The sequence below is a fragment of the Mercenaria mercenaria genome, chromosome 13 (genome assembly GCF_021730395.1).
Source record: "Mercenaria mercenaria strain notata chromosome 13, MADL_Memer_1, whole genome shotgun sequence".
NCBI lineage: Eukaryota > Metazoa > Mollusca > Bivalvia > Venerida > Veneridae > Mercenaria > Mercenaria mercenaria.
The window spans coordinates 57,873,604-57,895,800 of NC_069373.1; the positions used below are offsets into that span (position 1 = coordinate 57,873,604).

The window sequence follows — 22,197 nt, forward strand, 5'->3', positions numbered from 1 at the left end:
GAGCATTACATTAATTACATGCAGGCAGCTTGAAAACTTAGTGCACAGCAACATCATGAGCATAGCATACTTGATGACAGTCAACAAGAGTTCCGTCGGAAAAGTGGCAACAGTCTATGAAGTAGCCTCATTAGCAAAGAAATGATAGGTGGTTATGATCTTGCTACATTAAACAAAAGTCTCATACTGCTATTTAATGTCCAGCATGACCTAGTGGACACAGACCTGTCACAGTGCTTAAGAGCCAGCGACTTCCATACCAGAGATCATGCCAAGGCCGTCCAGGAAAGTGAAACATAACAGGCGTTATCCAACACCTTACTTGGAACGGATCGAGCTTGGAACCAGCTTCCTTAATGTACCAGGACTGCGTCTGCATCAGCCTTTAGTCCTCGCTGATTGGTCTCCTTCATCAGCCTATATATATTTTTAAATAACTTGCGATTAAACTGGATCAATGTCCTTGAATCTGAAATGTCACTGCGTTGCAGATTTAGATGGCTGGCCTACATACGGTCTGCGAAGGTCCCAGCTCATTATTAGAGAAAAGTCAGACGAAGTCTCATTAATTGAACAATTTACGAAATTTTATTAAGAACTATTCAGTCTTACAAAGATATTAACATTTTCAAAAATGAAAAATTGGTGCATAAATATGTTTACACGGAATTATAAGATTTTGATTCATTTTGCCTGGTGCTCATGCATATGTGAACCATGCCTTTAACAATTCAGGTCTTTATTCAGTGAGTGAATTGATCGGCCTGGCTTACCACAGTATCTGGTAGTCCAAGTTTATGCACTTATAGGTATTTTAAAACATCTTATAAACGTAAATACTATTTGGATAAAATACCTTTTAAAGCTAAGAGTGTCATCGCACCAACTACATATTGAAACAGGGCATTATGGTAATGATAGAATTAAAGTTAATCATTGATACTGTATAATTATGCAACTCTGGTGACCTTGAAGACGAGTACCATTTTATTTCTTGCTTTTTATATGTTCAGAGAATGACCAAATCCATAGATGTCATATTAGTAGACATTACGTTTGTAGACCAAGTTTTGTAAAATTTCTAGAACTAATTCAATATGTAAGTTATGAAGTTGTATTTAAACTATGTAAGTTTATACATGAAGCCTTTGCAATTAGACAAGGTAATTAAATTTAAATAGTCATAATTAGACATGTAATACATTTACTGTCAAATTATCCTAACCATCATTTACATACCCCGCTTTTATCTTGATATGCCATAATTATTAATAGCATGAAATCTTGGGATTATATTGTACTGTTGTTCCTTTTCATGTGATAATGTTTGAGATGTACTCAGTCCATCCTCATGTGCATGTTGAAATATAGATGGTATTGCCTATGTAGTTTTTCTTTCCATGTCCGTGTAGGCTTACATATTTGTAATGTTTGCAATGTTACGTTTAGGAAAATTATTATAACAAGAAACGTCTATATGTTTACGTTACTTAATAAAGAATCTTGAATGTTTAAACATGCATGCACACCAAAAATATGTATATATAAGCTGACTTTCACAGAGATAGTTATCTTTTGATTATTGTATCAAGTTAGAATATAGATTTTTACTGCATGTAGAGAGAGAGAGAAGGGTAGTGTCACAAGAAGAGAAATGCTTGAAATGCAGATAAAAAGAGTTTATAGCAGAGCTACCGGCGCCGCATTACGGTTAAACGTGTGAAAAACAAAATGAATAAAACTGTGTATAGAATTACTATAGAGCTGAAAATTCGTGGTACTTTTTTGGAATCGGTGTTGTTCGGGTTTCTTCCAGCACACAATGCTCATAGTAATTAATCAGTAAGACGTCAGTAGACACTTGTTGTTTACGGTTGACAAAAGCGTTTTGTTTGCGGCAAATTTGCGGCAATATTGTTTTGTCCATAACTGGAATATGCAAATAAGTTTGCAGCAAATTTGCGGCAAACAAATCTGGTTTGATAAAAAGTTTGCCGCAAATTTGCCACAAACCTAATTTGCATAGTAAAAGTTCGCAAAAAATAGTTTGCCGCAAATTTACCGCAAACATTGCGGCAAATCTGCCGGAAGCTTCGCCAATGCTTTTATTTTTTGGTAAGGGACTGCTTTGAACGTTGAATAAAAATGTAAATGGGCGTCTGATAATAAGAATTTAGTGCTAAATACATATTCTACGAAGAAAAAAAAAGATAAAATACAATATTTTCAATGCGAAACGCTTTTCGTCACGCTTCCATAATTGAATTTTATCATATATACTGATATTTAGGTTGATGACGTCATACTTCCACATTGGTGCGTGCAGTGGTAAGCGAGTTCGCATTGAAAACCAAAGGTCGGGAGTTCGATCCTCATCAGATGCATTTTTTTTATTTCTTTTTTATTTCATTTTTTTTTTTCATTTATTTATTTATTGAGTTTTGAAAGCATAATAAAGTCATTCATGTGAAATTTAACAAGTGTTTTGTTAGTTATGTCAGGTTCCAATGTACTGTCTGTACTGTAGATAAAACTTACTTTTAAAAAAGGTTTTGGGATCAAAATATACAGGCATTGAACTGTGAAAAGCACATAATGCTCTTCTCCCCGTTCACATATATTACATCCACAAGCTTAAAAATCACTGACCAGAGTTTATTATTAGGAAAAAAACTATTGCCTATGGTTTACCAATAAACATCAAAAAGGCTCCTACTACCATTCCTATTCTATACCAGTAGTGTTAAAAGATTAACCATAAAAATGTCATAGACTGTTAACTTAGCAGTTCAGTAAATAAAATAGGAGTTTTCGGGAATTTCGGCAAACAGTGGGTAAAATTCCCATCACTAACTTTTAAAGATGGCTAGTCTTTTGGATTTTAAACAAGCTTTGTACATGTTAATGGTTTTCATTCTCCCATACCAGACGTCTATCATAGCAGTACTTTTGCCTTAAAGTTGGACACATTCTTCCTTCTAAAAAGAACCGTAACTTTCTTATTTTTTAGTTCGTATATAGCATATTTGTACAGTAGAGTTTTCGCATGTCAAGATTTAATCTTAATGCATTCTAAGACATTCATTCAGAAATCATGAATTATCATCAATTCCTAAAATTTTAATAGATCTTAATAAACATAAACTTCCTAAAACGGATCCATAATTCCAGCAGCACTCCTTTAATTTTCAAGGGACACTGGTGATTTTTCAAGGGAACTCTGCCTTCTAGGTAGCACCTAAGTTCATATTAATATTCATTTTTACTTTTACATATAAATAAATTGCTCAGACGTTTAGTTTACCCTTACCTGTTGTGAGAATTTAGTTTTATCTGACCTAATCTGCCGAATTTTGGTGGACTGCAGCCCTACTTTCGTTTTTCAGCGGAAGTTTCATGTACGCATGCGTGGTATTTGTTGACGAGTTTGAACGTTGAGTGTGAAATGTTGAACATCTGTCAAATGTGAAACAAACAAATCCAAAGGTGACATGTTTTCACTTTCCGTGCCTTTCAGTCATATTTTTCTTGCCATTGCAAATACATTCATCGGACTGACAAATAAGGGTCCTATTAAAGTGATCTCATACACCCGGGATCTTAGTCTCCTGTTCAGACATGCATAATTTGTAGCACTGAACACAGATGGGTGGGGTAGTATTGTTTTGAAGTTCATTTACTGATATAGAAAGGTAAATACATTTTATTTGCATTTTCACTTGATCTTCAGTTTCATGGAATTGAAAATGTTACGCTTTGTACTGTAAAACAGTGTAATATGATATAGTAAAATTTTCTAAGGCAGTCGCTAACTAGGATAGTCCGGGCTTGTGACGTGATTATCAATTTCATTTCAGTCTGATATTACGTCCGACTCAGCCACATCTGAAAACAGGCGTAATCATTAGTGATTAACACCGAACATAGATTTTAAGCTTTACAGTGTAAAAAAAAAAAAAGAAACAAATATTTTGATTTGCTGTATGTTATTGATCAGGTCGAATATCCCGGCACTTCAGCGTATCGCGTTGCGTAGCAACAAGCGGAGGTGACAGCAAACGCTAAATTGTAATTGAAGAGCGTTTCATGTTTCACTAGTGCTGGTTGTTTTTCTTTGCTTAAAGTAAAATTTTGGGCAATATTAGTAAGTCAGTGAATTTATAATGTAGCATGATGTTCCAGATATCACTCCCGAGAAAGAAACCTTTCTTTTTTAGGTTTCAGACGTGATATTCATCATTGATCTGTGTAAGCTGCAAGGTCTCATATTTGTGACGGACTGGATGAAAATTATAATTTAAAAAATCGGAGGTCTTTTTAAAGTAAATAAAACAGAAAATCTATTTCATCTAATTAGGTTTCTCCATTCGTTTCACTTTTCTCGTTCTATTTAGTAGTCTGCCATTAAAATAGTTCTGAAAGCCAGATAGCTTATACTGTGGTGTCAAAAGTGATTCAGTCACTCCAAATTTAATCAAATCAACACCTCTTACCTAAATTCTCATTCGTGTGAAATTTAATGAGAGGTGTCATAATTTAAAGCTTAATAGCACATTATGCGTAAATACTGGAGAAGGGATTTTTTTCTCCCTCGAAGGGTATCAGGATCACAATAGCATTTATAACACAAAGCGGTTTTTAGCTCGACTATTCGAAGAATAGTCTAGCTATTCTACTCACCCTGGCGTCGGCGTCGGCCTCACACCTTGGTTAAGTTTTTGCATGCAAGTACATACAGCTATCATTTAAAGGCATATAGCTTTGAAACTTATTTATTCTTTTTCTAGGTCAATTACCTACCTCTCTGGGTCAAGTCCCATAACTCTGACATGTATTTTGAGCAAATTATGCCCCCTTTTGGACTTAGAAAATTTTGGTTAAAGTTTTACATGCAAGTTACTATCTCCAAAACTAATGCAGATATTGAATTGAAACTTCACATGTGTCTTCGGGGTTATAAAACTAGTTGATAGCACCAAGTCCCATAACTCTGACATGTATTTTGGCCAAATTATGCCCCCTTTTGGACTTAGAAAATTCTGGTTAAAGTTTTGCGTGCAAGTACATACAGCTATTACTAAAAGGCATATAGATTTGAAACTTATTTTTTCTTTTTCTAGGTCAATTACCTACCTCACTGGGTCAAGTCCCATAACTCTGACACGTATTTTGGGCAAATTATACCCCCTTTTGGACTTAGAAAATTCTGGTTAAAGTTTTACATGCAAGTAACTATCTCCAAAACTACTACAGATATTAAATTGAAACTTCACATATGTCTTCGGGGTTATAAAACTAGTTGATAGCACCAAGTCCCATAACTCTGACATGTATTTTGGGCAAATTATGCCCCCTTTTGGACTTAGAAAATCCTGGTTAAAGTTTTGCGTGCAAGTACATACAGCTATTACCAAAAGGCATATAGCTTTGAAACTTATTTATTCTTTTTCAAGGTCAATTACCAACCTCACTGGGTCAAGTTCCATAACTCTTAACATGTATTTTGAGCAAATTATGCCCCCTTTTGGACTTAGAAAATTCTGGTTAAAGTTTAACATGCAAGTTACTATCCGCAAAACTAATGCAGATATTGAATTGAAACTTAACATGTTTCTTCGGGTTATAAAACTAGTTGATAACATCAAGTCCCATAACTCTGATATGTATTTTAGTCAAATTATGTCCCCTTTCGAACTTAAAACTCTTTTGATATTTAACATTTTGGGTAATAATTTCCTGCTTCTGTGACAATATTTCGAATAGTCGAGCTTGGCTGTCTTACGGACAGCTCTTGTTTATATGTTACAATTGTTTTAAATGTAATATGACATCTAGAGCTACTGTGTTACACTCAGAGATAAAATGATATATATAATAACTGCTTGCTAGTTTCTTTTTTTACGAAAAGCCAGGACGTATCAATAAATTGATGACTTCCAATTACAAAAATAATAAAAAAAATACTGATCTCTGTTTTGTCAATTATTTAAAACTGAGAACGATAATTTGCACGCTTTGTCTAGAATAATGTTAGTCATATCTTGTAGTTTTCAATATCCATTTTTTTTTTGTTAATTGTTAGACTGTCACAATTGACTGCTTCCACATACCACAAAATTAAAGCATTCATTCTAGTCATAAATCACTATGGAAACCAATCAGTATGTGGTATATTGATGAAAATCAGTTTTGACCAGTTCCTAATGACTATAACTTATTAATAGATTGATAATGATTTCCTGTTTGTTTTATCCCTCTGATGTACCCATTCGAGCCCTTATGGTAATTTCCTGTCTTATCCGTTTGATGTATGCCTTCAGGGTCTTATGATATTTGGAAGATGCACATTATTGTTATTTGCGTGTCAGTTGACAAAGGGATTAATAGAGCTACTACATAAAAAAACTTTAACCAATACACATGCCCGAACATTTAGTTCATTTGAAACTTTAAAATTAATTCACCAAACTATTTTTTGGCTGGAAGAACATTTCTTCAAAAAAAAAAATGTCTGCAATAAGATTACATATAGAATAAAGTATAATTTTTCAACTTTATTTAAATGACTTTCATACTTAATGTACTTCGACATTATAGCATTTTACATTAACTAAATAAAATATATCGCACAAAGTACATGTAGAGCGGGTGTGGGTATTTCCGAACAGTTAAGCAATAATGTTGAATGTTCGAAAATACCCACTTATATTGCCATTTAAAAACAACTTGTTTATAGAGTGATTCCAGCTGATTTAGCGTGTATAATTCCGAACTATATAAGTATACAGATATTGTCAGTATAGTGTATTGAAGATATTACCTATTGGACGTGTATTTCCGAACAGAGGGGGTAATTCCGAACAACAGGGGGGCTAATTCCGAACAGTTCCAACTTCTTAAAAACAGAATGTTTGTTTGTTTACAATGATAAACAAAGACATTCTTTACGGTATTACTTGCATTTTTAACAAAGAAACTTTATAAAACAAAACATATAACTGGAATTTACAGAGCATCTGTATCTAAACCTAAATTTGCAGAAGCACAGCACAACATCTGTGACAACTTTCTACATGATTAATGTCCGAAACATTTAATATGGTATTAACACCCTTATACATGATGGAGTGTGCAGTGTTAAAAATGTCTTGGAATCTGTGTTTAAATTAACAGTATTTGCATTCAAACGGAAGTTCGTCTGTATAGCCCAATAATTCATCTGCCACACATTTAGGGTGAAATCTGCATCCACAATTGGTGCATGTAGGGTTTTTTCACATGCATAGCAGTAACGTGGACCTTGTCCTGCAGGGTTGTCTTGGCACCCAAAATTTGCTTGCAACTCTTGACAAACTGCTATTGCTACATGAGTCGCCGCCTCCTCTACCAGAGTCGGATCATATTGCACATGTTTAAAACAAGCCAATATGAATGAAAGGAAGTTGAACACATTTTACAAAGTAGTAGATTTATTTATTTGTTTGTTACTGTATCTTTTTTATATATATATTTATTTATCAACTTATTTATTTATTTATAATCTAGCTCTAGTTATTTGCTTCAAATATAGTACAAGTCTTTATATATACTTATTTTGGATAAACTGTTCCTCATACATTGATTGTTTGGAATTAGCCTCACATTAATTAACAAGTGTGTCTAATTCCGAACGTCTTCTTTGATCTTTCAACGTTTTCCATAATGAGAAATGCAGTTAACTCCCTTCCCACGGGACACTTGTGATGTAAGAATTCCATCAAAACATTGTCAGCGGTAAAAACCAATACTTTTAGATCCTTACATACTACTTACATCAAAATACGAAAACAGGTAAGAACGACATGCATGCAAGCTGTCGTATAAATTCTAGTCTGTTATTTTGAAAAGGTGCACGACAAAACTTTGCATTCATTGCAATATGATATGGAATTCGTTGTTATCATGTATGTGACGCCGTGGATTAGATTGGTGACTTTCAAGAATACGAAAATGTCATTGGAAAAATGTGTTCGGAATTACCCCCCTGTTCGGGATTACCCACACCCGCTCTAAATTTCAGAAAATGGCAACAATATAATTATTTCAGAGCATTAAAACATTTAGAAAATCAGCTTATTTAAAAAAGACATAAAAATATCAGAAAATTAATTTACTATTTATTTGATCTGTTCTTTCTTAAAAAGAAAAAAAAAATTCAAGACACTTGAAAGAGATGAAAGAAACAACTGCTACGATTTCAAGCAAAGAAGTTGAATAAAAAAATGTTTTGTTCTCAGATATTTAGTTTAGATTAATATATATATAGCAAACTGAGAAAATATTGAATAAGCTTGGGAGCTTGTTTTAATTATATCTGATCCGCAGCGCCGAAGAGCAGACAATACATAATCTGTCACTTTTTCCAGACCGTTTTAAAATGCCACAAAATCAGTTATCACAAAAACCCTACTTTTTTTGAAAAATATATAGATTGTACCATAGCGTAAGGACTGCAGATGATAAAAAAGATGACTCTTGATTTGTTTTATTTGAGAATTAAAACATCACAACCCACACCGCTAGTTAATTCGCTACGAATTGCGAGGTCCTGCTTTCACCTCCAAGGTAATTTGCATAATCGATTGCTCCGGATGTGACGTCACGCCGACCTGATCAATATGTGTGACGTCACAACTTTTGCATGAACTAGCAGCGCGTGTAAATGACAGAGGCACGAAGATATAGGAAGGCACGAAGATACAGGAATTGGGGATATATACTAGTTGTAATTTGTACATTTATCAAGTGTGAACAGAAGTGTTGTTTGACATGTTCTGCATAAAACCCATAGAAAAACAGCTATCAAATATAATGCATGAACTAACAGTATTGAGCACAGTGACACTGTTTGAAGTCATGCTTGATGTGTTGACCAAACTTTATTCTGGGTGTTCATGAAGGAACAAGCACATGAGAGTAGATATGAATATATCTCTCCACAGATCTGCCTTGTTTTCAAATGATGTAATTTAACTTTAGATACTTGTAAATATACAAATAATATTGCAGTTATACACCTAGAATTATGAGTCGTTGTGTCTTCCTTTATCTGCTATCGGGTACAGGTACATGACGGTGAATGAAATGTGCCAATAGTAATGTAATATTAAAAGTATTAGTAATAAGCTGTGACGTCACCAATGGCAAAAAACAAGTCAGTGGTTAATGGGTCACTTTCTTCAGGTTATGCGAAGTGCTCAGGACATGACATATATCATGTATTACACAAAAACAAGTACAAGAATAAATTTGCTACTCAGAAATATTTTTCTTTTCGCCATTAAATCATCATTTTGCTGGCAATCATGTCTGAAGCCAGGACTGAAGTACCTGATGGGAATATCTAGGGTAACTATATAGCACCAAAACAGATAATGTCAAACCAGATGTTCCTGTCTGCATCTACAAGTTGTAACTACTGACATATTTTCAGAATGAAATTAGTCACTTTTAGTGTTTTCCTCAGGATTTAAGGATTAAAATGATAAACTTTTGTTTTCCTTTAGTATTTTAGTCTTGGATTGTGCTCATGAATTGTTGAATTCCAGGGTTTTTTTCTAGCTAATTTGGGAACATAGCCTTTACCCCAAAAATTGGGAATTTTGATGCGGAAATGTTCCAAATTGGGAAATGTTTAGTCCCATAGGATATAGTAAGGATGTGTTTAAGCACTTTTTCATGCACTTGTTTCACTTTGTACAACCTCTTTAACATACTTCCATTACAAAATTGTCCATAATTTGGTCAATAGTTGTGCAATTTTGATGAATTTTTTTTCAGAATGTAGATTGGGAATTTTTGCACTCATTTTGGGAAAAATACATACTTTTTGGCATTGGGAATATAGCCGAATAACGGCTATAAAAACGACCGAAAAAAAAACCTGAATTCATTTTAATTCATAGAGAAATAGTTGCGGCTAATGAAATTACTGATTTTCAAACAGTTTGATTGGTTAAGCTGAGATGTTTACACATCAGTGAATCATTTCTATCTCATTATTACTTCAGGCCTCTTTTTATGCCCCCCTGACATTTATGTGGGGGCCATATAGCGTTGTTGCTGTCCATTCATAATTTTAACATGTCCGTAAAAAAAATGACACTAATTTCACTTGGGTAATGATTACATTTTACTCGGACTTTATCATAGACTAGCTCTTTGTGTTTATTCTAAAAATTTAAACTATTTAAAATCAAAGTATTAATTCCATATAATATTTTGATGAAACTTCGAAATTTTACAGTTTGTAGCATCATCGGGGGCATATGCAGTCAAAATTTTAATTTTATTTCTGAAAAATAAAATGATATTTATTTCTAAAGTCACTATATACTCATTGTAAAAATGCTTTTGTTTTACCCAAGTGGAAACTGACAGGTACTTGAAAATGCAGCTCTCTGATTGGTCAGTTGAAACTTCTGATGTCATAATAAAGTTATGAATACGTCCCAAAATCTTGTGTCCAACTCCTCCCACACTATTAGTATTAGCCTGATTTGCTTCAAACTTTCAGATGAAAATGAATGAAGGATTTTTAGCTCATCTGATTTTTTGAAAAAAAATGATGAGTTATTGTCATCACTTGAGCGGTTGTCGGCTTCTGCGTCGGCGTTGCCTGGTTAAGTTTTATGTTTAGGTCAGCTTTTCTCCTAAACTATCAAAGCTATTGCTTTGAAACTTGGAATAATTGTTCACCATCATAAGCTGACCCTGTATAAAAAGAAACATAACTCCATCTTGCTTTTTGCAAGATTTATTGCCCCTTTTGGACTTAGAAATATCAGATTTCTTGGTTAAGTTTTATGTTTAGGTCAACTTTTCTCCTAAACTATCAAAGCTATTGCTTTGAAACTTGGAATACTTGTTCACCATCATAAGCAGACCCTGTACATCAAGAAACATAACTCCATCTTGCTTTTTGCAAGAATTATTGCCCCTTTTGGACTTAGAAAATCAGTTTTCTTGGTTAAGTTTTATGTTTAGGTCAGCTTTTATCCTAAACTATCAAAGCTATTGCTTTAAAACCTGCAACACTTGTTCACCATCATAGGCTGACCCTGTACAGCAAGAAACATAACTCCATCCTGCTTTTTGCAAGATTTATGGCCCCTTTTGGACTTAGAAAATATCAGATTTCTTGGTTAAGTTTTATGTTTAGGTAAACTTTTTCTCTTTAACTATCAAAGCTATTGCTTTGAAACTTGCAGCACTTGTTCACCATCATAAGCTGACCCTGTACAGCAAGCAACATAACTCCATCCTGCTTTTTGCAATAATTATTGCCCCTTTTGGACTTAGAAAAATCATTTTCTTGGTTGAATATTATGTTTAAGTCAACTTTTCTCATAAACTATCAAAGCTATTGCTTTAAAACTTGCAACAGTTTTTCACCATCATAAGTGGACATTGTACATCAAGAAACATAACTCTATCCTGCTTTTTGCAAGAATGATGGCCCTTTGTAGACTTAGAAAATCATGGGTAGGACAATATTTCTATTATACAAAAAAAATCAGATGAGCGTCAGCACCCGCAAGGCGGTGCTCTTGTTTTCTTTGACTGTTTATGGACTATTTTTAACTGCAGATATGGCCCTGTGATAGTTTTTGCTATATATATATATTATGGCATAAAGAGACAATCGTGTGTGTCTAACTCCTCCTACACTATTATCTAATTTGCTTTTAACTTTCACAGATGATTAAGCTTGATGTGCAGATGACCATAAAGAAAGGAAAACATTTCGTTAGTTTGTTCATTCGTCACAACGTTAACTTTTTGCATAAAGGCACTTTACTCGCGAACCACTGCACCCAGGACTTTCAAACTTCACGTGCTGATAATACTTATTGAGTACACAACCCCTACTGACTTTGGGGTCACCAGGTCGAAGGTCAAGGTCACAGGGGCCAATGTTAACCCTTTGTATGAAGGCACTTTACTCGCCAATCACTGCACCCAGGACCTTCAACTTCACATGCTGATAGTACTTATTGAGTACACGACCCCTATTGACTTTGGGGTCACCAGGTCAAAGGTCAAGGTCACGGGCCAATGTTAACTTTTTGAATGAAGGCACTTTACTCGCGAACCACTGCACCAAGGACCTTCAAACTTCACATGCTGATAGTACTTATTGAGTACACGATCCCTACTGACTTTGGGGTCAAAGGTCAAGGTCACGGGCCAATGTTAACTTTTTGCATGAAGGCACTTTACTTGCAAACCACTACACCCAGGACCTTCAAACTTCATATGCTGATAGTACTTTTGACTACACGACCCCGATTGACTTTGGGGTCACCACGTCAAAGGTCAAGGCGCTTCGGGGGCATTTGTTACCATTAGTGACAGTTCTTGTTTCAGAAACTGCTATGCTGAATGCTTTCTAATTTGTATATATAAGTCTCTTGAGGTGACTTCACATGGCAAGTTACACAACCAGCTTTTCTGTTGTCAAAATTGTACCCCTTAGGCTTTTTTAACACAGAAAGTTTATTGAGTTGTATTTTTGAATTTCTTTTTTTAGTACTACTAACTGATTTAAAATGATTTAAGGAGCAGTTTTATCTTTTATTTCAGTTTAAGTGGAAGCGCCCAAAATCATTAAAGTACTTTATGGTCAATTTTTTTTAATATAACTAATATTTTTATGTTTATTTCTAGGGTGCAACAATGAATCTGAGTTTTCCAGGGAGTCCCAGTCCCCTGGGACGTCCACCTATGTCCCCAGGGGCACAAATGCCAAAGCTGGTGCAAGATACAGAACTTCAGAAATTACTAGCTGATGAAAAGATGAGAAGCCAGATGCACAAAACAAACTATGAACAATTAAAGGATGAAAATAGAAGGTAAGACAGAAAGTGGAACTGACTTTTCTTATTACAGTGACTAGATAATAATCATCTGTTTATTATATCTAGGATTGTCATTTACCCAGATTATGTCAATATTGGCTTGTCAGTATGAGTCGTCAGGCTATGCCAACTTTGGCTCAATATATTACCAATTTATGCCAATGTTTGCTTTTTAGAAAATGCCAGCGTTGGCTTGTCAGATTATTCCAGTATTGGCTTGTCAGATTGCTCCAGCATTAGCTTGTCAGATTACTCTGGCATTGGCTTGTCAGATTTCTCCAGCATTAGCTTGTCATATTACACCAGCAGTGGTTTACTGGTAAGGATGATTGCATAATGTCTTTATTAACCTGTTTGTTTGAACAGGTTACAAGATGAGTACAACAGTTTGGAAGAAGAGATAAGAAGAACAATAGAGGAAAGTAAGATTGTACAAGAGAAATACAAGTCCATGTATGAGGATAGTAGACGTGAGGTGGCAGATAAACAAGCCATGCTTGAGGACCTTAGAAATAAGGTAGGCTTCAGTAATTTATTCACATTTTGTAGAATAATGTTTTGATGTTTGTCTGTGAAGTCCCCGGTTCATTCTTTTTCATTAGTTAAACCCTTAGCCTGCTGGCAGTAAGTTGTTTTGCCTTTGCAACCAGTGCAGACCAAGACCAGCCTGCACATTCGACAGGAAATGTAGTATGAACTGTTATCTAACAAAAATCTCTATAAAACATAAATTGCAGACTGTGATGCTACAGCAATGATTTTAGAAATAATATGAGCCGTGCCATGGGAAAACCAGCATAGTGGCTTTGCAACCAGCATGGATCCAGACAAGCCTGCGTATATGCGCAGTCTGGTCAGGATCCATGTTGTTTGCTAACAGTTTCTCTAATTTCCAATAGGTGTTGAAAGCGAACAGCATGGATCCTGACCAGACTGTGCGGATGCGCAGGCTGATCAGGATCCATGCTGGTCGCAAAGCCACTATGTTGGTTTTCTCATGGCACGGCTCATACGTAATTAACAGACTGAAACATAACAAAAATGTTCAGAAAAAATACATAATTTAAAGACTGTTATATCAGTGAGTTAATAATTTGCTGAGTAAGACACCAAAAAAAAAACCATTCATAGAATACATTATAGATTGTAATACCAAATTTCTTTTAAATAGAAATACATAACTACTACATGTATATACAGACTGTGTTCATGTTTCATATTTGTAGAAAGTCTCACAGAAATTTTAAATATTCGATAAATATAAAATTTGTAGACCATGACACAACAACAATAGTTTTAGAAATAATATTTTTGCAGACTGTGACACCACAAAAATTGGACATGATAAAGATGCAGGTGAGTGATGAGCTTGAAAGATCATACAGAGAGAAGTACCAGAAACAGGAAAGCGAGATCGAAGAGCTGCGGAGTATGTGTAACAAATACAAGCATGAGTTATTCTTCCTCAAGTCAGAGTATGAGCATGAACAAGCTGAAAGTCGACAAATTCTTGCCGAGATGAAATTACAGCATGACGCTGAGGTTTGTACAGGATGTTTATAGATACACAGAAAAAGTGTTTTTTTGCTCAGCTGAGAATGTAGTTCTAATGTTGAGCTTTTAGGATCGCTGGATGTCAGTTATCTGTCCATTGTCCATGACTTGATTCAAATAACTTTTACTTACTAACTACTTGATGCAGTTCCACCAAACTTGGCCGGTAGAATCCAAGCATTGAACTGTCTTAAATTTATTCAGATGATTCTGTTTAACTGTACACCTTGGTCACAAGAGCTAACAATGGTAAAAACGTTGAAAATCATCTTCTCCAAAGTTTCAAGATCCAGAGCTTAGATATTTGGTATGTAGAATTTCTAGTGGTTCTCTGCAAAGTTTTTCAAATTATGATAGGCCCCTTTCTGGTTTTACAAAAAAAATCAAAATCTTCTTGTCCAAAACTTCAAGCCATTTAGCATATTCGGCATGTATCTTTGTGTAGAAGTCCTTCACCAAGACTGTTTAAGTAATGCATCTGGGAACAAAATTGGCCCTGTACAGGGTTCACTGGTTTATACATGTGTATATGAAAAACCGCTTCTAAAATCATCTTTTCCCAAACCTCAAGCCCTGGAGTTCATTTTCATGTACTTTTTTCTTAAAATAGATCCATTATTTATTTATAATATTTTACTCAGGGAATTGAAGGAAACAGAAGGAGGCAGTTTTGTCAAATTTAATGTTGCCTTATGTGAAGTCATGAAAACATGACTAATTGTCTAATCAAGTAGCATATGATCAAACTCTAATTATTTTACTTTTTCTGAGGAAAAAATAAGTTATTTAGAGCAAGTTTTTAACTTTTCGAAGAAAAAGTAGAGCTATTGCACGCCCCAGCGTTGGCTTTGGCGTCGTAGTTGGTAAAAGTTTTTGATAAAGTCAGATGTCTCTGTCACTGTCATAGCTTTTGACTTGAAACTTAAAATAGTTATTTACTATCATAGTCTACACTAGGAGAAATCATCCTAATAACTCTGATTTGAATTTTGACAGAGTTATACCTTTTTTTGTTTTGGTTAAAGTTTTTGATAAAATCAAATATCTCTGTTACTATCATAGCTTTTGACTTAAAACTTAAAATAGATATTTCCTAAAATTCACACCAGGAGAAACAATCCCCATAACTTTAATTTGAATTTTGACAGAGTTATGCCCCTTTTTAACTTAGAAGTTTTTGGTTTAATAAAGCTTTTGATAAAGTCAAATATCTCTGTTACTATCAAAGCTTTTGACTTGAAACTTATAATAATTATTTACTATCAAAGTCTTCACCAGGAGAAACAGTCCCCACAACTCTAGTTTTCATTTTGACAGAGTTGTGCCATTTTCAATTTTTTTGGTTAAAGTTTTATAAAGTTTTTACTGGCAGAGCTCTAATTCAGAGTCAAGCACTGAGAAAAGTCGAGTGTGCTGTCTTATGGACAGCTCTTGTTAGTTGTTGTCTTTATCTGGCAAATGTTGTGGCAGGGTAGCAAAACGTTGAAGATTGTGTATGCAGGATTTTTTGTAAATAATTCATCTTTTTTAAACTGCATATGTCTCTAAATTGTGAAAAATATTATTATGATAATAAAAAGATCTTTTTCATCCAATATACAACCTGTATCTTAATTATCTTTTAAGAGGCTGCATGGTATAAATATTAAATTGTGATGTTTTCCACCACAGGTAACAAATCTAAGAAAGGAACGTGAATCCACTATCATCAAGATCCAGTCAGAGGGCTCACAAGATTCCCAGAGGGTACGAGTTCTTCAACGTGAGAATGCTCAGCTCCACCTCAAAATCAAAGGCCTCATGACAGAAATGGATGAAGTTCGAGCCAATCGTGAGAAGATAGGTTCAGAGTCTGAGAGTCATGTACGCATTCAGGGAAAACAGATAACTGAACACCAGGCTACCATCAAATCTCTCGAGGTAATAATATACTGTAAAATCAGTCTGTGGTATTTGATGGTAAAGTGAATATACCACTCCTTTGGCATGCCGATAAGAATATCCCACCTGAGGCTGATACATGTCCAAACTCAAAGAGCATTTTCCCAGCATAACCATGGAACAGTACATTTGATATTTTTTCACTGTGAAATTACTAGATAATTATGGTGACGCGTATTCTTTTAATAATTCACTGATTAACTTGTAGTAAATAAGGATATTCATTTATACAGGCAGAGAGGGAGTCACTGCGCCGACAGGTGGAAACTTTGTCTCGCGATTTCTCAGGAACCGCTGACACACACAATAAGCTGACACTGCGTATACATGAGCTAGAGAAGGAGAACATGGTCTATAAGAATCGAGCGGAGGAGGTTACACATAAGAGTAAGGTTGACCTCACTAACCTCAAGATGGATATGTTGAAACAGAGGGGAGATCTCGAGAGGGAGAGGGATAAACTATCAAATCTTGTTGAAGGTAAATACCTCATCAGGAGTCTTTCAGGAAATCATTGCGTCTTTTGTAACAATTTGCAGTCAGAATCAAAATTCTATTGATATTCTCATATATGTGGGTGGTGGGGAGCTTGTTAAGGTCACTGACTTTGAATTACTTGTCTCTCACTGGGTTTGAAACCTGGCTTTGGGTGTAGAATTCTTTCATATGAGGGATCCATCCAGGTGGCATTTTGGAAAATCATTGGTTCTACCCTGGTGCCCTCCCTTCCTTGCCTGATATAAGGCACAGGGGTCTTCCTCAGCCACAAAAAAGCTGAAAAGTCACCATATGACCTGCAATTGTGCCAGTGTGACATTGAACCCGACAAGTAAAAAAAATTGTCTATATGTGAATTCTACCTGTTGACAGTGGCAGAGGACAGCCTCATTAATAAATTCTTTTACAACTCCGAAGGGAAGTATACAGTAATCACACTGTCCATCTGTGCTTTAATTTAAATTTTTGTCTTTACCCTGAGTACTTCTATATTCATTCTTAAGTTGTATGACGAATTTCACCATCTTGGTCCCTTAGTAATACTACTAATATATTAATTGTAATATATCTAAATTTGTATTGTTAAATTTTTCAGGCACTATCATAGCTTTTGAAAGATTATTATTTATCTGACCATATGCTGAATTAAGAATCTTAATCTAACATGAAACATGACACTACCAGATGGAATGTGTATAAACTCCTATTTTTTTTGATTTTTTTGGCAGATTTGCAAGTGAAAATAGACATAGCTAAGCACACAATACAACAGCAGGACCAAGCCTTGGTCGACAAGGAGAGGGACTGTGTACGTAGAGTACAGGCAGCCAGAGAGGAGGAGTTTGAAAAGTTTGCCAAAGTTGAAAACGAGAAGTAAGGAGGCAACATGCCTACTGCAGATTTATTTATATTAAAGCATAAAGTTAAGCTACACTTTTTGCAGAATAGATAAAGCTATGGTATAGACTCGCAGCTTCCACATCATGTACTGATATTGTGTTCATTGTCTTTCATAATGCTCAGAATTTTGGAACTTATTATGTCTCCCACCACACAGTCATGTGGGAGACATTGATTTACTCCAGTCTGTGTGTCTGTCACAAAGCTTGTCCGCACTTTTCTCATCTGATCTTCACCAAACTTGATCAAAATGTGTTTGACCATAAGACCTCAGCCAAGTTCAATGACAAGCCAAATCCGCCCAGGCACTTTTGAATTATGGCCCTTGAATTACTGATTGAGTCCACTTGTCTAAGCCATCTAGAGAAACTAGACATTTTTCATAGGGGCAGTTGTGGGAGACATGCGCTTTTCTCAAAAGCATCTCTAGTTTAAATATGTATACAGCTGTGCATGTTACTTCAATTTATTCAGTTTAGCTCTTATCAGTGTTTCCCATAACTTTATTTATTTAAAACTCAGAAAAAGACTTTGCTGATAAATTTTTTTTTATCACAGAATAGGAAGTTAAAAGCACTATGGCACTTAAATGTGTTTTTGTAAATTAATAATTTTTTTTCTTCTACGTAGGTTGGAACTTGAGACTAAAATTCAAGAGAATGAAAGAAGGAAAATAGATGAGGATGCATACAGACAAGCAGAACGTGAGAAGATGGAAGAACGAGTAGGAGCTGCCATGGAAGCCAAAGACTCAGCAGAGAAAGAACTACTAGTCATACAGTAAGACAATGGAGAGGTTTACTGTTCATAAATATATGCAGTTTTGTAAAAAAGATGTGTATTTAGAACAGCGCTTGTGGTTAATTTACATGTTGAAGGGTGATTGTGCTAAAGAAGTCAAAGTGCTTATATATTTATATGCACTTAGACCTCTTTTGCGTTCACCCCTCAGTGTAGACATTTAATCACTAAATGTTGTTTTTTGTTCTCTCATAGTTACATGTACACAGACTGAGATGAAATTTTGGATAAATGTATGCTCTGCATCTAATTTTATAAGTTTAAATTTAGTACAAATTAAGGTATTGAAAATTGAATATTTGCAGTTCTTACGTTTCAGTTTCAAACTTTAAAGGATGAATATGAACTCAGACAATGAATGACCTGTATACAACAAACAAATTTCTGTCACCATTTGTTCACTGTAAAGAGGTTAATGCAAATGTACTCGAAATATTTAATGTTGATTTTGTAGATCTAAGTTGTCACATCAGCAGTCTTTATTGGACCAGCTGGAAAGAGAACGAACAGAAAACTCGGAATTAAAAAGTAAAATTGCTAAAGTCGAAACTGAACTCAGTAGTTACCTTGGTAATGAACACGATATGACAGATGAAAACATTCGTATGAGAAATCAGGTGGAATTATTACGAGAAGAACTCAAGTTAACTAAAGAACAATATCATAAAGCACATGAAAATCATGAGCGAATACTTGCCCAATCAAAATCGGCACTAGTGGATGAGAAAACGAGATTAGAATTACGGGTACAAGAACTTGAAGATAAACTTGCAGATTCTACAAAGAAGTATGCAAAGGCTGTTTCAGTTTATAAAAAGGTAAATTATTAGTTTACTTGTGTAATGACATTATTGATAAATATTATCTTCTTTGAAGTGGTATTTTATACTTTTATGGTTACATTTTTACTGATTGGTATGTTTTACTTGTAAATAGTAGTAGAAAAACACTAAATAGATGAAAAGGGGGCATATATTATATATCAACATTATTGACCAGTATGAAAAACCTCACAAGCAAATTTGCAGGGATATGAATCAGTAGACATCCTAACAATAACCAATATGGGAAGTTGTTGGATTTAATAATAAATCAGTTGTTGCCTTTTAGGTTGAGTCAGCATCAGGATTTATCAGCATTAACCCTTATCATGCTGGACACGAATGATTCTGCCTTTGCAACCAGTGCAGATCATGATCAGCCTGTCTGATCATGATCTGCAGTGTTTGCCATTCAGTCAGTATTTTTTTTCGTAAGCACCCTTTGTAACAGTTAATGGTACTGTCCAAATTGAAAGATGTTGAAGTTCATTATAGAAATTTAGAAGGGTAAGGGTTAATAGAAGGCAATAATAGTGTTGTAATTCTTGTATTTAGATATGTTATAATTGAGCCGCGCCATGAGAAAACCAACATAGGGGGTTTGCGACCAGCATGGATCCAGACCAGCCTGCGCATCCGCGCAGTCTGGTCAGGATCCATGCTGTTCGCTAACAGTTTCTCCAATTCCAATAGGCTTTAAAAGCGAACAGCATGGAGCCTGACCAGACTGCGCGGATGCGCAGGCTGGTCTGGATCCATGCTGGTCGCAAACCCACTATGTTGGTTTTCTCATGGCGCGGCTCATATGATAATAACTTTGATATCATAATTGTGCTGGACCGATGTTTAATTAAAAATATGTATTTTTCTAGTACAAGAGCCGGAGTTCTAAAGTTATAGAGAACTTAAAATACAAGTCACAGATCTTGGAAGCTAAGAGAGAAGAAGTGGAACTAGAAAAAAAGGCATTACAGTAAGTAATTTATCCTGAATTTATATACCCATAAATTAGCAACAAGAGTGGTCAGTGAAATGTTGGTGTTCCAACTGAGTGTGGTAATACTTGAAATGAAGAACTGTGGACTCCTTAATATTCTCTTGAGACTCATTTGCATGGAATTTGTGTTAGAGTAAATCCATGAAGTTAAATCCTAATGAACACTTGTAAATTTCCTACTCATTTTATGTTCAAAAGTTGAATTCCACAAATTAATATCCCTGTGCCATTTTGGCAAAAACCACCAAGTTTCATGCTCAATTACATGATTTCACAGTATTAAATGAGAAATTTGTTACTGTTTGTATAGGATTATGTATGAATTACATTTAGAAATAATCCTTTCAGGTCATGTGTACCTCAAGATACTTACAATAATCTCAAAAAACAATTGAAAGATCTACAGCGTCGACATACAGAGTTCCGTAAAGTTCTAGTTACCCAGGGAGTACAGCACGTGCCTATAGGAGATATGTCTTTCGCTTCCATCAACTTAGATGCTACAGTACTCCCTAACTATAGCTTCAATGAACAGGTAACTCATTTTGTAATTGTTATAGCACTTTCTATTGTGAATTTGTGTGAGTTTAGGTTAACACAATTTTACCAGCACCTGCTTGTATACTCACATTTCCCTTGTTCATAATTCAAATTGTCATAGATTCTGGTAAATGGTCACCATTTTATTGCTAGAAATAGACGAGTTTTTAAGGGCTGGATTTTGTACCCCTTTCTTCCCCACACTTAAAATTGCAGATTATTTGCTTTTATTCAGTCAGATATGCAAGTTAAATGTGTGATTCGTCACAGTATAAATAACTGTACGGGTTTTGAAACTTCTGATATTTAGATATTAACCTTTAGCATGCTAGATAAATTGTCGTCTGCTGGAAATGTCGTCTGCTTAAATTGTAAAGTTCATTCAATTTGCTCCAAAATTGAAAGAGATATAGTCAGAGTAGCAAACAGCTTGGAACCTGATCAGACGCCGATTTAATCGGCGTCTGATTTGGTTCCAAGCTGTTTGCAAAGGCTGTTAAATTCGCCTGCAGCAGGCTAAGGGTTAAAGACATGAAGGAAAAAAAGTATTTACCTATGCATAGTTGATATTTATTTTGCTGTTAATTATGCTAGAATGTAAACATTTTAGATTTATATTTATAATCTTTTTAAAACTTGATTCACTTCTTTGGGTGGTCCTTTTTACATGTTGAGACAGATATAACCATTAAGTTAAGATGAACAGGCATGAACTTTATAAAGATCTTTTGTTCAATATATGAGCCGCGCCATAAGAAAACCAACATAGTGGGTTTGCGACCTGCATGGATTCAGACCAGCCTGCGCATCTGCGCAGTCTGGTCAGGATCCATGATGTTCGCTAAATGTTTCTCTAATTGCAATAGGCTTTGAAAGCGAACAGCATGGATCCTGACCAGACTGCGTGGATGCGCAGGCTGGTTTGGATCCATTCTGGTCGCAAACGCACTATGGTGGTTTTCCCGTGGCGCGGCTCATAGATACATGAACATTGTATGTCAGTCTGCTGTAAAGAAAACGTTCTATGTATTTAGATAAGGTAGATTGTAAGTATTTTATCTACTTTTCATTTGAACTTTAAACATTGTATTAATGGGTTGTTATTTTTTATGTAAAAACCAAATACAAGAAAATACTTGTAACAAAAATGTTTTCATAAAATTTTACGCCAGACCGTAGAGGCCAATAGGGACAGAGGGCAAATAGGTGTCAGTATTGACTGGTAAACCATTCAATCACCATTTTA

At 35.0% G+C, this 22,197-nt stretch overlaps 1 protein-coding gene across 5 annotated transcripts in view; it reads left to right on the plus strand.

Annotated features, from left to right (window-relative positions):
- Positions 1-22,197, plus strand: part of LOC123528676 (centrosomal protein of 83 kDa-like) — a 32,311-nt gene that overhangs the window by 3,070 nt on the left and 7,044 nt on the right. For 2 of the 5 annotated variants that reach the window (XR_008366808.1, XM_045308581.2), the window contains exons 2-11: positions 12,709-12,893; positions 13,266-13,416; positions 14,217-14,441; positions 16,125-16,373; positions 16,628-16,874; positions 17,621-17,765; positions 18,423-18,572; positions 19,048-19,411; positions 20,287-20,387; positions 20,760-20,946. Coding sequence is in view for 4 of the 5 variants with exons in the window: in XM_045308581.2 (XP_045164516.1) it covers positions 12,709-12,893; positions 13,266-13,416; positions 14,217-14,441; positions 16,125-16,373; positions 16,628-16,874; positions 17,621-17,765; positions 18,423-18,572; positions 19,048-19,411; positions 20,287-20,387; positions 20,760-20,946 (2,004 nt within the window). In the remaining variant the exon portion in view is untranslated. Of the gene's footprint in view, positions 1-3,388; positions 3,487-3,520; positions 3,693-12,708; positions 12,894-13,265; positions 13,417-14,216; positions 14,442-16,124; positions 16,374-16,627; positions 16,875-17,620; positions 17,766-18,422; positions 18,573-19,047; positions 19,412-20,286; positions 20,388-20,759; positions 20,947-21,985; positions 21,998-22,197 lie in introns of those variants that run through there. The other 3 variants (XM_045308585.2, XM_053521930.1, XM_053521931.1) reach the window with 3 other exon arrangements.